Genomic DNA, 19392 nt, shown 5'->3' with positions numbered 1-19392 from the left:
AAACCAAACAGTTCCTCTCCCAGCAGAAAACGCCAGCTCTACGGAGCTAGCCCACAGCCTCCCAGCCTGGGTTCAACCTCAGGGACATCAGAGCTGTACCTCAAGCAGCCACAGCCCTCAGTCCTCCCGTCTGCTTAGCCCCAGAAATATTTGGTCTCCCAAACAGGAAAGGAAAATGAAAAGAGGAGGGCAGAAACCTGCTGCCAAGGCTACTATCGGCCTCTGGCCCCTCACTAGCTAGGATAGGAGCTCACAGGACCTGTGCATGTAGCCCTTGCAGGGCCTGACTGCCTCACTGCTAGGCACTTCAGACGCCCTCCAGCTCTAACGTGCAGCCTAGAGTCACAAGGCCTTCTGGGGCTACCCTGTGGCTGCCTGTGGCTCTGTGGGTGGGGCTGCACCACAGGTACTGTGTGCAAAAGCTGTAGATAAACCACAGCCACAGGGAAGTAAGGACAAGTTCTAGTCAGCCACGTCTGGCAGTTTGGCTTAGTCCTTCATACAGACTTCCCTGGAGCCAGAAGTCTCTCCGTGAGGACAGGATGCTGCAGAGCTTGGGTCTGAGCTTGACTTTGCTTCTTATCACTGTACAGCCAAGATGTACCCTGTCTTTCTGAATCTCCATTTTTGCATCTGAAAAATAATCCTGGGATGGGGAGGTGTCTCAGTTGGTATGGTGCTCCACAGAATCATGAGGACCTGAGTTTGAATCTCTGAACACCTACATATGAAAAAGAAATAATTAGCCGGGCACAGCAACGTGTGCCTATCATCAATCCCAATCTACTGGGGAGGTAGAGCCAAGAGGATAACCAGGGCTTGCTGACCAGATGGCCTTACTGAATCAGGAAAGACCCAGGTTTGCTGAGAAAACCCATCTCAAAAACTAAGACAGAGAACCATAGAGGAAGAACACACACACACACACACACACACACACACACACACACACACACACTTGAGGTGGGAGAGAAAACCTAAGACCCCCTTCCTGCCTTAGCTCCCAAGGCTGGCACTAGCAGAGTGCTATCAAGGTGGCAAGCTGCTTATTGGCTAGGCATCCAGACCCTGCAGCCATCTGCCCACATGCCATCCAAGAAGGAAGCAGTGATTCAGCTAACCAGGTGAGTCAGCTGGCTCCAGGGATCTGCCTGTCTCTGCCTCCTCAGTGCTGAGATTTCAAGTGCCTGCCACCCTGCCTGGCTTTTATATGGATGCTCAGGATCTGAACTTGGGACCTCATGCACAAAAGTACTTTATCGGCTAACTGTTTCCACAAAGGCTATACTTTGTACCAAAGATGAGTGTATTGAATGACTTTCCCCTACAGGCTCTGCAGTTCACACTGACCTTCTATCTCAGGACAGACTACCCCAGGGCTGAGCCCTAGCTCATGCCAGGCCCCATCTCTTCCCAGTTCCTCAATTAAACACAACTCCTATTTGGGTTTTCCTGAAACCTGACCATAGGGTCATGGAAGCCGCCTGCCTTCTAAAACTCAGGGATACTTTGGTGTACCTGCTTGTGTTTACCAGCACATTTTCTCCATGAAGATGGCCTCCCTCAAATTGGTCAGAGATGTGACTCTCCTTAGAACCCCTCAGCTATCCCTAAGAGAAAAGGAAACTCAAACTATGTTGTAAGAGGGCTATCTCAGCTGGACATGGAGCCAGGAGACCAGCATCAGGAAGGAGGCCTTGAGTTCTCATCTAGTGGATGCTACCACACATGTTGGAGTGCTACTGTGGGGGGTGTCTAGCACATATGTCAGCGTTCTGCTGCTCTGACAAATACCCAAGGAAAACAAGAAGAGAAATCAATTCTTAGACATTTGAGTTCATCGAGTTGGAAGGAGGTGAAGGAAGAAAGTTCCTTACCTCAAGGCATCTATATTCAAGGACTTGAGTAACTTGCTCACGGTTCCACACAGATATATAGAGACAGACAGACAGACAGAGACAGAGATAGAGACAGAGTACACTACCAGAAAGAGGGGAGAGAGAGAGAGAGAGAGAGAGAGAGAGAGAGAGAGAGAGAGAGAGAACGAGAACTACCTGAAGGGCTAGGGCAATATCAAGCCTTAGAGAGAGCTCCTCAGTGATTACTTCCCCCAGCTAGGCCCCACCCCCACCAGCATGGTACTTGGTTTCAACAGTAAGCCCTCTGGGGACATTTTATATTCCAACCATAACTCAGTGCAAGAGCAGTTTTTATTTCACATGGTTCTCTGTTTTCATTGGGTCCCTCTGGGCTTGGTTGGTGACCTCCAAAGATATGAATTGGAAAACATGACCTTGCAATTTCCTTTTTGCAGATGAGAAGCCCTTTGCTGTGGAAGACACTTACCTGCTGTGCCCAGCACCCATCTTAAAAGAAGTTGGCATGTAAGTTTTCATCGACCACAGAGTTCTGCAGCCAGGGAAGAGGAGGCAGAGGGGATAGAGGGACAGCGATCTCTTTTGTCACTGTTATCGTGCAATCTTTCTCTAGATTCTTCCAATGATTATGGTGCCAACACTATGGCAAACCAGCCACCGGGAAGGTGACTGAGTATCTCTTTCATCCTCTGTAGTTCACAACAATGAGACACTCCCATTCAGGCTAGCTAGAAGGGTTTGAATAACTTGCTCAGGGTCCCACAGCAACCCATGAAGAGTCTGGGCTCAAGCCTGGGTCTGCTGACTCAATCCCAACCACATTTCTAGAAAGTTCTCACATGCATTGCCTCACCCTGTCATCATGTGTGTCCTGAAAAGTGGCTGTTCTCTGTCCCCTTGAGACAAGGAAGCTCAGAAAGGCGAAGAAGTGCCCTGGCTGGTTCATGATCACTGCTCTCCATCCGCCACAGAGCCTCTGGTGTTCACCTACACTCCCTGACCTCACATGCACTGAACATCTCATGGTGCCATTAAAACAAGTGCTGGTGAGGTGTCTATAAAAGAGACTCAACACCCTGAGCTAGAACAGGACTGTGGGGTCCAGCAGAGAGCCCAGACGATTTCAGAGACCAGAAAAGAGCCTATCCAGAACCATGCCTACCAGTTTGGAGATGGCTTCCAAGGAAAACATTAAATTCTCCTTTCATCATTTGCTCCAACTGAGACCTCCAACTGAGTGTCTGTAGTCAGCGTATGACACTGGGGCCTGCTACCCAGCTCGCAATCATATAGTGTGACCTGAGTGAGTTCTCATCTCAGTGAGACTTTATGGAGTCTTCTTCTCTGGAGAAGACAAACCAATCTGTCCACAGATGTATTTCCGTGAGTCTTACAGGGACCCACAAAACTGCCCCATGAGACCACTGAATCCACATTAACAAGAGCTGAGCATGCAGCCTACAGTTTTTCCAACTATCCCTATTGATATCCCTTTATCTAACAGGATGTGGTAGCATACAACTTTAATACCAGCACTCAGGAAACAGAGACAAGTGGATCCCTAAGTTCAAGGTTAGCCTGGTCTCCAGTGCTGCGTTCCAGGACAACCAGCGCTTCGTGGAGGAGGAAACTTGTCTCAAAGAAAGAAAGAAAAGAAGGAGGGAAGGAAGGAAGGAAGGAAGGGAGGGAGGAAGGAAGGAAGGAAGGAAAGAAGGAAGGAATGAAGGAAGGGTTGGTTTATCCTGTCATGAACTATAGCAAATAGATTGAATAGACAGGCTTTCCCTGTCCGTTGCAGTCCACTGCAATGCAGTTACCATCCTGTGTTGACACATCAGCTGAGCCCATGCAGCATCTCTTGGATGTCACTGGTGTGTGGCCCTGAGAGACTGTCTGCTGCATGCTACAAGGAAGACACCGTCCTAAGTGCATCTGGTTCTCTTGTCCTTGCAGGAAAGCGGCACTGCAGGTCAGCATGAATGATGGCCTGTCCTTCATCTCCAGTTCCGTCATCATCACCACCACACACTGCGTAAGTCAGAACCTCCCACCTCATGGCCATTATCTTTTTCAAATGCTCTTCCCAAAGCCCAGCCTTCCCCAACAGCAAACATGAAATGGTTTCTGATTCTTGTTCTGTCCACCGAGCCCTGATGCCAGCTGGGTCATGGTACGGTTTACTGTGGACCAGTGATGCAAGTGTCTGGCCCTCGGGTTCTCTGTCTCTGAGACTGAGGAGGAGCCCTGGTTGTACCAGCCTGCACAGGTGATATGATTGGCTGTAGTGAGGGTGGGCCCCTGGCTCAGACACACTTGTGACAAGGGGAGATAGGGAGTTTTGGGCAACACAGAAAATGTATCTTAAAGAGTTTTGGTGTTTTGTTTTGTTTCATTTTAAGAAGCAGGAAATGGGTACCAGCTAAAGAAAGGTATAGAATTTATAGAGGACCTATTATTCAAGGATGGGAAAAATGGAAACTTGTTTATGTGGTTGTGGGAAATAATCTAGGGGGGAATGGAAAAGTGACAAAGCCAGGGAGAGAGACTGAAGGGGCCTTGCATTAGAGACACAAAGTATTCGCCACTGGCTCTACAACACGGATCCCTCCTGTCTGCAGCTTTCATTCTGGCTACCCCTAAAATCACCTGAGGAGCTGTTGTTGTTTTTATAATGTGATACCCAACAAATCAAAAATATAGAGAGGGATTGTTTGTGTGACACCTTCACCTCATGCTACACTGACTGAGCATGCACCCTGGTGTTGGTTGGTGATCCCAAGGCCCTCTGAGGAGGTGATGTGGGGGACGTGGGTGGAGGGAGGGGCACTTGACAGAGAACACTTGGACCTATGAAGTCCCTTCTGACCAGGGTCACTGTCTCCAAGCTCAGCCTGCATGGGCAGTTGGGGCTCAGTTCACTCGTCCTAAGAAGCCATCTCCTAACGGGAGGGTCTCTAGCACCACTTTGATTTCAATATTCGTTCTTGAACTAAGTGCATGCTCGCCATTTGACCTTTCTGGCAATGAAGGAAGTCAGTGAGTATATTTACAAAGGTCAAGCCTGGTTAACCATTGGAAAATATGTTGATAGAACTCTTTAGTAGTTGGTGTTGTGTCCTTAGTAGTGACAATTGAGCCATGAGGCCAAATGAGGCAAAAATGATTTACCTTGTAAATGCACAGGAAGCCGAGTTTCAGGATGGACATGACTGTCCTTCCTAATTCCTGCTTAGACGCATTCTCCACCCTGTGGAGCTAATAATTATTTATTATGTCTGACCACACCACAGACAAATAGTTATTGCCCTTGAGACCACAAGGACAAGGGAAATTGGAAAGCAAACAGTCTTAGGCCTGACCTAGCTTGTGGTATGAAAATACAAGACTGTTAATTTAAATTTGAGCCTCTGAAGAAGAAAGGGTGGCTTTACCAGTGTGTTGCCAAGTTTAAATAACTCCCAGGAAGGCCCACCGCATCTTCTCAATTCACTCCATCTACACCTCAAGTTGCCTTTCTCCATTACATCACCAAGTTTCCTGTTCAATGGACTCTTGATTAAAAAATCACCCTCCAATATGTTCTGCATCATTTCCTTCTCCTTGAGATTGTTCTGTTAGCCTATAAAAAATTATCACCACCCTAATATTTGAGATACAAGTCCATTCGTTGACCTACTCAACAAACAGTCATTGGTCATAAGATGCTCTCTCCTAGGTACTTAGAATAGATTAGTAGACCGAGAGTGGGAAAAACACAATGAACAGTAAAGAGAAAAATGATCCCATGATATTAAAACGTAATATATGTGACAGAGAAAAACTAAATAAACTCAGTCCCCTTCCCTACATTTCCAGCACACCTCAGTTGGGTTGTCTAGCCAGACATCCTTTCCTCCCCAAACTGTAACCTCATTGAGTGGGCTCCAGTGCAAACACTAACGGGGACACACTGAGAAGGTGGCATTTGAGTAGAGCCCCGATAGTGAGAAAGGTAACTGTGAGGTCACAGGAGGGTTGAGGAGGGTGCAAAGCTCCAAACCAAGAGGCCTAATGTTAAGTCCCTGAGGCCGAGACCTCTGGCATCTGCGGCAAAGTGCAAGGGATTAGATGAAGACAGCAACAGTCAGTGAGGTGACCGGGACAGAGGATGGGGGGCCTTGTGAGAACTCGGGCTTTGGAGGAGAGGAGCTGCCAGAAATGACTTGTATTTGAAAGCTCAGAGCGAGCCAGCAGGCAGTCTGGGAATGGTAGGAGCAGTATGGCTGTTGAGAATGGTTCTGTATTGAGTTAGTGGCATGGGAAGGAAGATGATGGGTTTCCTGAAATATTAAATATGGAACTTTAGAAAAGAAGGACCAGGATGTCCCCTTGTATCTAAAAGGATGGCCTGACCACTGGCAGGCACGCAGAAAGCAGAGCAGGAGACCTGTGGGTGAGGGGAATCGGGACATCCATTTTTGCTGGTGTACTTCTGTTTCCTAACCAAGAGAAAGAAGATGGTAAGAGGTTACACATTGACACTGTTGCTAGTGTTATATAAAAGGTCTCTGTAACATGCAGAGGGCTGCCAGCTACTCAGCACTCAATGTTTTGTCATGGAAGCTTAGACAAAACTGAGCTAGCTGGGTGGGGTGGTGCATGCCTGTAACCCCAGCTCTCCAGAGATTTAGGCAGAAGGATCTTGGGTTCAGAGTCAACTGAAGCCACACATACAGTTTGAACTAACTGATTGTCTCTAGAGAAATGGGTCCCCTATCCTGGGTCCCATGGTAACACGGGGACTCTTTGAAGAAAAGACATGTCCGTGGTGGTGTACACACTCGTCACTCAACCACACTAAAGTGATGTAAAGGAGGCAGACAAGATGGCAAAAATCTCCCAGTTCAAACATGGAGCTCCAGTCCCCACCAGGCCCAAGCAGAAGCTCAGAATAGATAGTAAAACTGCCCAAGGTGGAAGACGTGGTCATTCAGGGATGACAAAGTCTCAGGCTAGTGTTTGTCTAGAGGACGTGGTTTTTAGATCAGAATGATCCCTGGGGCCTGAGCAAAGGGTTAGCCCTGCCCATGCCTGTCACAACCTGCCCAGCCCATCACCTGGAAGCAAAACTCATTTTAAAATATGAAGCTAAGATTTGTCTCGCTTTATTTGGTGCCCATTTGGACAAGTGTGTCCCAGCATTTCAAGAGCCACCATGAATAACTAGCGCCCTGGCTAGAAGCAGAAATTCCATGCAGTTTTACAGGCTAGAGATTTTTTTCCACTTAAGCACTAAAAGATTCTCCACTCGGGTAAACTTGGCAGAGTTGCCCAACTATAGAAAGCATCAGCATTCAGTCCTCTTCCCCACATTTCCAGCACACCTCAGTTGGGTTGTCTAGCCAGACACTCTTTCATCCCCAAACTGTAGCCCGAGGCTGAGAAAAAAATCACTGATTTGGTACAGTACAAAGCAAGTTTTAGGACTTCGAGGAGCTTTCCTTGAACATTATCTCCTTTTAAATAAATATTTTACAAGTCCATCATGTCTTACCCAAAGAGGACAGAATGCAGGATGTTATTCAGCCAGCATTTCTTAAATGGCTACTGAGTATCCGGCATCTCGTGAACAGTCCACAAAGTTGCTGTTGGAGGAAGGAGTCTGTGAGGGTTTCTTTGCATTTCTTGCCAGGAGTGTAAAAGTCACAATCCCCAAGGAAAGGTGGGAAACATAAAACTATACCTAAGGCTCTAAGTCTGATTAACCACTAAATAAATGGAGAATACTCTTCATTCTCTCCCTAGTTTATATGAAAAAGAGCCCTAAAAACAGTAATTAATAATTCAGGAAACCACATGTGGTGTCACTGGTCAGATAAATTCTTTTTTTTTTTTTTTTAATGAAGATAAAAATACAATGATCTCCAGCTTCAGACACCAAAGCAAGAAACCCTGGGTGATGTGGATACGGCATGATGTACTGTGGTTATAGAATAAGGAAGGGATTCATTCACACTATTGATCAGAAGCCCCCCCACATCTCCAAAGTCGGGTGTGGTGATACACACCTGTCAGCCCAGCCCTGATAAGACCAAGGTAGGAGGATCAGGAGTTCAAGATCATCCTCAGCTACATAGTACATTCAAGACCATTCTGAGCTATATGAGAACATGTTTAAAGTAAAACAAAACAAACAAAAAACCCAGCCCCACCACTCTGGAGCGTGATCAGGGCAGGCAATCTAACTGTTCTCAGACCCCATGTTGCGTGGCTGTAATTGGGATAATGGTAACATGTTTAAGGGACTGGAAAGAATGATGGCTTCATTAGTTCATTGACACATCTCTCTACCCCCTTGCAAGATCTGCTGCACGTGCTCCACAGCAGCTTTTTCTCTCCCTGATAAAGAGGCACGCTCCCTCTCTTGGGGTATAATGAGCCTGGATTTTAGGATCAGGAGGAAAAACCTTTGAAGATATTATTTACAAAATAACCAGGGTCAGGACACCAATAAATCCAGTTTACTGATAAGTCAAACAAGGCAGGGCTGCAGTCTTCCTTTGCTACTTCGGTCTAAAAATGTTTCCTCGGTGTAGGAATAACGTCAACAGTAGCCTTAGGGCAGCAGTCAAGCCTTTGCTGGAAGCAGGAGAAGCCGTGTTCACTAGGGCAGCCCTGCTTCTGTTACCTCTGAAATTCCTGGCACTCATTCCTTCCTGTGGATTCGCTCCAGCTTCCAGCTTGATCCCTAAGAGAATTATTCATTAATTTTTATTACAGTCACTTATTAATGTGAGGGGCATATGATGATGGCTTTTAAGAGACACTTATCTCCTTCCACCATGTCGGTCCCAAGATCAAACTCATGCATCCAGGTTTGGTGACAAGGGCCTTAACCAGAAGAGGCATTCTGCTGGCACCCCCACCCTCACCCCAATTTTAATCATTTTATCCTGAATCCAGACTGTGAAGATCTTCACAACCAACTCCAGGCCCAGTGAGTAACCCAGTCTCAAAAAAAAAAAAAAAAAAAAAAAAAAAAAAAATTTAAAAATAACATGGCTGGAGCTGGAGAGATGGCTCAGTGGTTAAGAGTACTGATTGCACTGGGCGGTGGTGGCACACGCCTTTAATCCCAGCACTCAGGAGGCAGAAGCAGGCAGATCTCTGTGAGTTCGAGGCCAGCCTGGTCTCCAAAGCGAGTTCCAGAAAAGGCGCAAAGCTACACAGAGAAACCCTGTCTCAAAAATCAAAAAAAAAAAAAGTACTGATTGCTCTTCCAGAGGTCCTGAGTTCAATTCCCAGCACCCACATGGTGGCTTACAACCACCTATAACAGGATCTGATTCTTCACAATGAGTGGTATTTTTTTATAAATATATATCTGAGTGTGTATGTGTACAACAGAGACTGAGAAAGAGATCTTCAGTGCCTCCTCCACTGTAAAGAATCGTCTGGCTCAAAGTGTCCATAGTACAATGGTTGGAAAACTCTAAGAAACAGAACTAGCCCAGGAGTCTACATTTTTAACAAGCCATTCAACTAAACAGACAAGACTCTACCTTCATATCCACCTAATTCTTAATTTGTCATCCAAAGTTTAAAAAAAGAAAAGCCACTAAAATCCACTTAAGAAATAGGAGTTCTTCTCTTGACTCAAGCCTAGTCCATTCATATATGAGTCCCACGGCCTTCCATTCATGTAAGAGTCCCACGGCCTTCCATTCAAAGCCTATTCTGTATGTTCCTTTTAGAGTCCTCTATCTGATATAAACATAGGTATTTGCCCAAGTGGACAATCTGCCTTGCTGAGGCTGATCAGAAAGGGATGTGCCAGACAGAAGCCACCATGGCTGCGGGTGTGACTACAGCAAAGACAGGGACCACCACCCAGCACTGTCTGAAGAGTTCCATCCAACGCAACCAGGCAGGCCCATTTTCTATGTCAATTCAGATCTGTGACCAATAGCTTTAAAAAGACTTGGGCACACACAGATTCAGCTTGGTTTTATGGTCAGCTCTCTAGGTAAACAGATGCCTGGCATGGCCACCATTCCAAAGCTTCTGCAGTTTCACCAGCCGGGTAGGGATCGAGTCCAGTAGCCTGGACTGAGTGGCAAGCTCATCTTCCAACATAATAAAAGAAGACTGTGCACTCTTCAGAGAATAAATGAGAGCAGACATTTTCCCTTCTGTTTTCCAAGGTCAAGTAAACAGTCCATCCATCAAAACATCTGTCAAAGTCTGCCTTTGTGATGGATCATCCACACTGCAGCTAGTAGCACAGGGGCCTCCCAGTGAAGGAACCGAGTCCAGGGAAGAGGCCACCGTGGCAAACAAAAACAGAGATAGCCTATTAGGACCAGTGTGTATAACCAGTACTGTGGACAGAGGGTCGGAGAGTCTGGGAACATCAGCCAGCCCCTGACCTCTAGAAGTTATGACACAAATGCCCTGGTGGGAAGACACCCTAGAGGTAAACATTGTACAGTTTGGGGTGCAGTAAGACATAGGGCCTGAGAAATTCCCCCATTAGTCCTAAAGACTAGACACTTCCACGTCTGTGCATCTTTAGATGAATAATGAATTAGCACAGACACACCACATCTGGGGTTACTTTCCAGCCAGCCACTCAGTGGCCTTCCTGCAAAGCCAAGCCAACAGCTGCTTCCAGAAACACTGGGAGAATGTGTCAGAACACGTATGCAGCTTGCCTTTCACCTCAATAAGAGGCTCCCCCAAATCAATACCTCTGGAGGATGGAGGTCCTTCTAAATGCCAAAGAAAGGTAGAGCCAGGGCTCAAGCTCTGACTTCCCCTATAGGTTTTTTTTAAAGATTTATTTATTTATTATGTATACAGTGTTCTGCCAACATGCATGCTTGCAGGCCAGAAGAGGGCACCAGATCTCATCATGAGCCACCATGTGGTTGCTGGGAATTGAACTCAGGACCTCTGGAAGAACAGCCAGTGCTCTTAACCGCTGAGCCATCTCTCCAGCCTGCCCCCCATTGGTTTTTACAGACCAACAGCATCCCACCTTGTGCCCAGCTCTCTCCTACACCCACCCCTCTCCTTAAACTTCACATCACCTGGGAGAGTAAGGGAATTCTGTCCGGGAGGAAAGGTAGAAAGGGGCCTTGAGAGGGACTCTGTGACAGATGTGGAGTTCAAGAAAAGTGAAGTCACAGAAAGGGAGCCCAAGGGACAGCTGTGGAAGCTTGCCCCAACCCCGCATGCTGCAGATGTACAGACTGTAACCAGGGAGGTGTTAATGTGGAGACCATGGCTTTGTGCATTTGGTCAGCCAAAGAAAGGATAAGCCCTCCTTTACTTTCTGTTATTTAGCCGAAGGAGCTTAGTGCCAAGGGTGACCAGTCTGCAGCCCCGAGGCATGAATGGGTAGAGCTTTATCCTCAGCCTTGACAAAGGATGGCCAGTTACACACTTTGGATCACTGTATTTATTATAGGTGGTGTGAGTTGAGAAAACAGGGGAAAAACTTGCTTGGAGAGGACCACAAAAGCAAGAGCAGCCTTGGACCACATGAATCTGTTGCCATCCTGACACTGGCTGTGCGGTGTTAGACTTGGGGTAATGTGCGCTTGCACGTGGGCCGTGGTCTCTGCGCGACTGGCCTAGTGATGTGGTTTCTGAAGACATTCTGAATTCTGGACACAGTAACCAAGTATGATTCCTAAAGTGAAGGAGGTGATGGGCCTCTGGAACCTAACAAAAGCAAACTCTCCATTTGAGTTTAGTGTTCAGTGTCAAGAGTGCTCTTCAGAATGAGCCCAGAGAAGCTGGATGGGAGAGAAACATCACAGAATCTATTGTATTGTGCAGAATATGGATTGAAGCTCGTTGGCCTGGAAACACATCTGCCACAGAGAGAAAGGGCCATTCTAAAGCAGGTGTGCAGATGTCTGTCTCAGGTGTGAGTGAGTCCTCTGTCATGGTTCTATTCAAGCACAGGTAACTGGCAGCTTGGCAGAGTTCTGTAAAGGCCATTTGGCATCAGATCAGTGACTGGGCTGTCGAAACCGACAGATGCCTGCCACACGGCTGCAAGTCTGCAACTGTGGATCTAAGCGCATGTGAGCCGAGAAGGGTAAACACAGCCCTCCAGAGTGTAACTGATGAGCCTGGCTTTTACATTTAGGAAATAAATTTGAGAGACCTTTGCTGTTGCTGTTGGAGAGGGTTCCCCTGTGAGGTGCAGGTCAGCCAGCCTGCACCCCATACCAGTGAGGTCATGTTTCAGCCACAGTGCTCCAAGCACACCTTCTTGTTTTCAAGGTATTGCCACCCGCAAGGCAGCGCTCCTGTTTTCTCAGCGGTCCCCTGAGAGCCACCCAAAACTCAAAGCTTTGTTTGGTTAAGCGATGTCCTGTTTTCTTAAGCTACTTTAATAATATACCTGTGGTCCGCTGCATCATCATCAAGAGAGGGCAGAGGACCACAGGAATACAAGAGTGCAGCACTCGGGTCTCAAATACTGCTTACAAACTGAAATAGAAGGAGTTTGCCAGCTCCTCTGTTTTGATAACCCTCAGATGCATAAAAATATATTTTAAAATGTTTGGGAGGACTCAAGCTGATTTATTTTTCTTGGACACTTGAGTGATTGACTCTTCAATATTTTATCTCTAAGTATTTTAAAGAATGTTTGCCTTGAATTTGAAATGTCCTTGTTTTGAGAGTTGATGAGAGAGAAAAAAATGTTTTTCTGAAACTGTGCTTTGGAAAACTGAGATACCCACATAGTGAATGGTAGAAATACAAGTTAAATCCAATAGTCTATAAACAAAATGGATGTGGTGGGATAGACTCAGCCATTAGTAAACACAGAATGATGGTTTGTATGGTCAAACCACCCAGCTCTCTGCTGTTTACAATAAGACCACATTCCATAAAACATAAAGATAAACAAAGGTTGAAATGAAAATGTGAGAAAAGTTTTATTAAGCAAAAAGAAAAAGAAAACTAGTGTGGCTATCTAATGATTAAACTGTATAGCAAAAAGAAGAAGGAGAAGACAGTGATGACCTATTACTGTTATGATGACCAAGCATGATGTAATGGTTCAGAAGTTCCCATGATTCTGGTGTTCAGGTAATGACACACCTATACCACAAAGAAAGCAAATCTGAGAAAATGACAAAGAGAAGTTTATGGACCCACCACCTTCTATTCAGAGGAGATTTATATGCATCTGTCTGTAATTAATGGGTCAGCCATCAAAAAATTAATAAAATACAAATGATTTAAATAATGCAGTAAAAAAAAATAGCTGCCGGACAGATTATGGATGCAGAACAAGTCCTAAATAGTAATTAGAATTTTAGGGCTGTATAAAATGAGAAATTAAATTGTTAGAAATGTCTTGCTTGGTTAGAAGATACACACACACTGTTTTCCCTATATTTTAACATCTCTGAAATTAAAATGATGCTGTTAATCAATAAAGCATCATTAATTAATGGATAAATGTTTTCTTTAGTAGCCCATAAAATAATGAGGCATCCTAGAGTGAGTGACTGGAATCAGGTAGAATATTTTTCATTCATCTGTATTGTAAAAGCAAAAGTTAAAAAAATGAAATATACTTTAAAAAATTCTGCTCAGTCACTTCCTCTCTACCACCCACCTGAGAAGTGACATCATACAGAATACATTCATGCTCTGGAATCAAAAAAATTAAATATCAATAGCTAGTGAAGTTACCAACAAATTTTTTAAATCTTGTGTGCTTCAAAATTCAAAACCCACATCTGAGTAATTTATGAGCCAATGTGAGTTAAGAAACTTGGAACCGATCCATTGCAGAGACACCACATACCAAAACTTAGAGTGTAGCCGAAGTGGCTCTCAGAGGGAAAGTCGTAGTCTTAAGAGTTTGTATAAGAAACAAAAAGTAGTTATAGTCATCTCCACATAGAACTTGAGAGATCAAAGAGCAAAATAGTAAAAACCTGGAAATAGTATTTTTTGAAGGGCAGGAGCTGGGGAGATGGCTCAGCTGTTGAGAGCAGGTGCTGCTCTTTCCGAGGCCAGAGTTACTTCCCATCACCCATGTCAGGCAGCTCACAACCTCTTATAACTCCAGCACCAGGAAATCTGCTACCCTCTCTGCCCTCCAAAGACACCCAAAAGTATGTGAGCGCCCGTGTGTGTGTGTGTGTGTGTGTGTGTGTGTGTGTGTGCACGCGCACACGCGCGCGCACACACACACACACACACACACACACACACACATAAATAAGTCTTTAAAACAAGCAAGACAAAAACAAGAAGACAAGAATGGTGGAGAGAACAAGGTCGCTGTTAGCTGAGCATAGCAGATAGGAAAAGAGAAACAGGCATATATCCTCCGAGCTGTGTTCTCACTGCAGAGGTTCGATGAGAAGATGAGCCAAACCTAGCGCTGTCACAGGCTGGGCTAGGATGAGGTCACTAACACAGCGGACTGAGAGAGCAAGGCACACTGGGATCACCCCTGCCCTCTCAGTTTCCTCCTTTCTCACGGAGTATATTATGAAATGTTGTAGTTTACATTTCATCTCCTGTTTTTATTCCCAGCTAAAATTTGTCAAATTGCTCTGAGTCCCTGGAGTGGTGAGGCCGTAGAACCCTAAAGCCATTTCTGGCCACTGTGTTTTGTTAGGATTTGCTTGCCTTAGCGTTGGAGGGTCCCAAGGCAGGGCCTTCTGCATGCTAGGCCTGGGCTCTCGGGCTAAGCCTCAGCCTCTGCGCTATTTTAGCTTCACTTTTCCTAGTGTTTTGTTTCTTGGACTCTTCCCCTTTCTACTTTGACATATAAGCTTTTAGGTGCCCAGATGACCAAGCTTGTTTAAATTGTGTGTTTAATAAGCCCAATCTCTGAGTAAGAGCCTGGGGGGAAATGTGCATGCCGAAAGTATACAGGCCTTAGTGAGTGACCAGTGTGTCCATTCACATCTGCTCCTGGGTGGCCCAGGCTAAGCCAGAGGATTGAGTCTTAGGTTGAGCATGCTGGATTAGTGGCCAGCTGTGAAAGAGAATTGATTACATGGGATGTACAATTTACAGAGGGTTCAAAAGCTGGCTCAGTGGGAAGAAACATTAAAAGAAATCAGGAGGGGAGAGAGGAGAGATTAGCAGTGTGGGAAATGGGATCAAAAGTGGAGGGAGCCTGAGAGCTCCTCCCCAACACTAAGCTAACTGACTAGCATTTGAACCCACAATTGGCAGGCTAGGCCATGACAGAATGGGAGGAGCCAAGCCCAACCCAGACCATACTGACAATTTACAATCACACTGCAGCAAACCGCACATTGTCCTGGGCTCTGAGGTGATTTCTTCACAATGATCTTATTCAGAGGCTGGTGAGGTGACTCAGTGGGTAAAGGTGCTTGCTCCCAAGCCTGATGGCCAGAGTTCCATCCCAAGAGCCATCACGGTAGAAGGAAAGATCCAGCTCCTCAAAGTTGCCCTTGACCTCTATACACATAAACACATGCATGTGTATATGCACACATGCACACCACACTGCACACACACACCACACTACACACATCATACTACACACACACACATCCCACTACACGCATCCCACTACACACACACCACACTACATGCACACCACACACACACACACACACACACACACACACACACACACACACACACGAGTGTAATTTTTTTTAATTGTAAAGAAGATCTTATTTGGGACTGACACTAATCATATCGCCCTATTCCTCCAAAGCAAGCAAATCCCTTCTCCCTACAGAATAGTCAGGTCTCACGAGGGTAAATAAACACCGCTCAAGGAACAATTGTCTCACCATATTTACTATAGCACCAAGGAAACTCAGAAGCTGAGAGTTTATTTCTCCCTAAACCCAGTGCCACAGCGGCAGGACCCCAGCCAGCATTCCTTTGCCTACCCTGTAGCTGCTAAAGCAGATGCTCATTTACTTGGTGCCCAGAGAAGTGAGCTTAATGCTGTGTTCAGTTTCTGCCAAGATTAAAAAGCAGTTGAGTGAGTGACAACCAAAATATTTCCTAGGATTCTTTTAAACACAACCCAACACCGGGAAAGCATTAAAGCAGTGTCGTTTTACTTGTATCGCCCAAACTCATGGACTTAGAAAAGGTCATCACAGAGGTCCAAGCCCAACCTAAGCACACATCAGTGTGTCCTCAGTAGAAGAGCCGGTAGTCCTTAAAACTTCACAGTGAGTGCGATTTCTCACGGATACTGTGTGCAGTCAACTCCTGCATCCCCACTTCCCCACTGCCCTGCCTGGACCTTTGATTATGGTTCATCTTCCTTCTGCAATGCCCTCCTCTCTGTCCACCCACCCAGTTTCACTGTGCCTAGCCAAGGGCTGTCTGGATGTGCCACAGACTGCCCTGGCCTCGGCTAGTGTCTTACCCACACTGTGCTGTGAGCTCCGACTCTGTTGTGTTACCTCATCCTCTAGAACTGAACTGCCTGCAACCTGTGTTTCTCTCTGAGCCGGCCCTTTGCCTCTGACCTGCCTTCCTGGGGGGCTAGGATTCATTTCAGGACCGGAATATCTACACACACACACACACACACACACACACACACACACACACACACACCACAATCTAGGGTTTACACATCTACATGAGTTATGAGTTCTTAGAAAGCCACAGACTTCTCCAAACTATTGTCACTATATATCCAACTGGTTCCTGTGCTTCGCTTAGAAACTGCTAGAATTTAAAGGCACAGTATTTGCATATCCTCAGTAAGGACAGCAGAGATGTCAGCATTGTTCAATTCTTAAAACTCTGTCCGTTGGGGAAGCAGGTGGTGGGCTTTCAAGCTGGAATTGCCTGGTGGAAAGCACAGGAGGAGAGACCTGTGGGTGGGCTTCCAAGACTGCTGTGGCTGTATCCTAGAGGGAATCTTCCAAAGCTGCTAGCTTGCAGGGCATTCAATTCGTCCAGATGTGGGCGTTCTCTTACATTCCCTACAGGAACAGCCTCCTGTTTCCCAGACCTGTTTTTGAAGGAACCCCACAAAGGCTGAGGTGACTCACACCCACTTTTCCAGTTGAGGGCTGTAATGTCTCCGATGCTGTCAGCCTCACAGCCATCATTGCCTCTCAGGTGGCAAGAAGGAATCTCTGTGTTCAGTTATGTCGCCCCCCACTGCTGTTCAGTCAGCCTCGGTGGGAGCCCCTAGGTTTACCATTAGAGATTCCCTTGGGTTGTGTTTTCATGGACACTAGGGTAGCAAGCTGGGGATTTAGGTTTCTCAAAGATGTAACTGAGGACCGCCACACACACACACACACACACACACACACACACACACACACACACACACACACGCACACACACGGGTGCATGCGCATTGTAGTTCCAGTCATAGTTAGCATGAGGTTGTTCACAGGAATCAAACTCATCCTCCTGAGCCAAGCCTGGGCACAGCACCGGAAACCCACTGGGGCGTGGAATCGAGGAGAGAACAGGAAGGCGAGTCAAGGGGCCTAAAGGTCAGCTGTGGGCACTTGCAGACTTGCCTCAGGCCTGGGAAGGATTGGTTGTCTCAGTTTTATGTTTGCAGAGAAGGTAGAAGGGGCTGGATGGCCTGCCAAATCCCCCATACTCATTCGAGGGGATGGTAGGATGGTGGGGCTGGTATAGCTGTTCCCTGCGAGGGTCTGCAGCAGAGAAGAAACTTCAGGAGATGCTATAACAGACGTTAACCTGCTGAGTTCTCATTTTCTCCTAGCTAACCAATAGTTGAGTGACCATCTTGAGTCTTTCCTTTTGACGAGTCCTTCCATTTAAAACACTGTACTAAGCTTCAAAGTAGAAAAGAGACTAAATCAGACGTGTGCTCTGGGAGCTTAAAGTCAGTGGGTGAAGATGGTGAAGAGAATCCCTGTGAGGCACAGGAAATGCTCACACAGAGTTAAGGCAAGCACAGACACCTACAGTTTAGTGTTGACACCCACTGCTCTGTCTTCCCCACCCAGCTAATGGTTTGTGATTGCAGCTATATCCACCTTTGTGTCTTTAGAGTGTCTGGAGAAAGCCAGGCATGGGGTAGGTGCTTTATACATGTTGGGTATAAAAGATTCATGTCTCGGCTAGCACTGAAAATCAGTTGTCCAAACAATGAAGGTTAGAAAAGGTGTTTCAGGAAGAAACTGGGAGAAAAGCAAAGTGGACACAGTACCAAATGCCACTGAGCTTTGTCAAAGCACCAGGTAAAGAGGGAGCTGGGGACAGCAGAGAAATGACGAAGGGCTGGTGACCAGTAGTCAGAACCATGCACCCAGAATGTGCAGGGGTAGTGCGTCCTAAGGATTTAATGGATTCCCTGAGACTTTAATAAGAAATTTGTGAGCTTGTATGTACACATAACTGTCCTTTTCTGAAGAAAGGGGTGTGCCCATTTTCTCTAGATTCTCCAAGGTTAGGAACATTTGTAAGCGTTGGCCAGAGCCTGAAGAGGACAGGTTAGGTGTCAGGGTGCTGAGTAAAGAGTGGAATGGGGTGGATTCTGTGCCTGTGAGGAAGGGCACTTGGAGATTCTAAACCTCACCTGGCGGTGGAAGGAGCAGAGGCAGATTGAATTAGGGTGTGGGGCAGAGAGACAGGATACACTGGCAGAGGCTGTAATCGTGGGAAGAGAAAGGGGTAGAAAAAGAAAATTCACTCAACTTCAGGTTCCCAGCTGGCTTGACCAGAGGAGAGCAAGATGTCAGTGGGCAGGAGAAGAGGGGACCAGTCTCGGCTCAAGATAGACTTGTGTGTCTGTCTATATGTAGGTGAAAGTTTGAACCAAGAAATAAAATGAGCCACTTCTGGGGAGGGCTAGAAAGAAAGCAACAGACCAAGGATGGGTCCATGAGTCACACAACACTATAACCAGACTGCATGTCAACCTAACGCCACCAAATGAAGACGTAAGCTAATAGTTCAGGAAATTAAAGAGTATTTTAATGGTGGGGAGGGTGGGGAAGGATGGCTCCATGGGGCATTCTGACTTTTCCAAAGCAACATGCCAGCAGAAGCCTGTGAAGAAGCTGGGAAGGAATGATCAGAGATGGGAGAAGGGTCGGGGCAGGGCCGACCAACAGGGATGCAGGGGAATAGAGTTTCAGTGAAGTGAGGAGACAGGTGTGGCAGATCAGCCAGAAATGACATGAGAAGACTCAGGCTCTAGGAGAGAGGATTTTGTTTTCCAGCCTTGCCCATCCAGAACTTCTCAGCAGCAATAAAATGACTTAAATTCCATCTTTCAAAATCAAACTTGCCCATGCTCCACTGGTTCTGTCTGGGCAGGAAACAGGCTCTGAGCAGCCAGCTAGAAAGGATCTACATTCCTCAGGGCCCTGGAATGTGACTGCCAGAGCAAGGCCCTAGCCAGAGGGAGAGGAGATCAGGATACAGCCTTCCTGCATCCCTCTACCCTGCGGTCCTCCCTTAAAGCAGGGATAAGCTGACATGCCCATAGTCCATGACTGAGCATGCTCCTCTCGCCAGCAATAGCCCTATTTAGAAC

The 19392-nt window shown here is 46.4% G+C and overlaps 1 protein-coding gene across 1 annotated transcript in view; it reads left to right on the top strand.

The window, feature by feature from the left end:
* The window catches only part of Antxr1 (ANTXR cell adhesion molecule 1), a 194036-nt gene that overhangs the window by 89467 nt on the left and 85177 nt on the right, over positions 1–19392 (top strand). The window contains exons 11-12 of the mRNA XM_036182094.1: positions 2315–2384; positions 3831–3909. Coding sequence (XP_036037987.1) covers positions 2315–2384; positions 3831–3909 — 149 coding nt within the window. The remainder of the gene's footprint in view (positions 1–2314; positions 2385–3830; positions 3910–19392) is intronic.

Source organism: Onychomys torridus, chromosome 3, assembly GCF_903995425.1.
Source record: "Onychomys torridus chromosome 3, mOncTor1.1, whole genome shotgun sequence".
NCBI classification, from domain to species: domain Eukaryota; kingdom Metazoa; phylum Chordata; class Mammalia; order Rodentia; family Cricetidae; genus Onychomys; species Onychomys torridus.
Note: the sequence above shows the minus strand (reverse complement) of the source record. Positions and strands in the feature narration are given on the sequence as shown.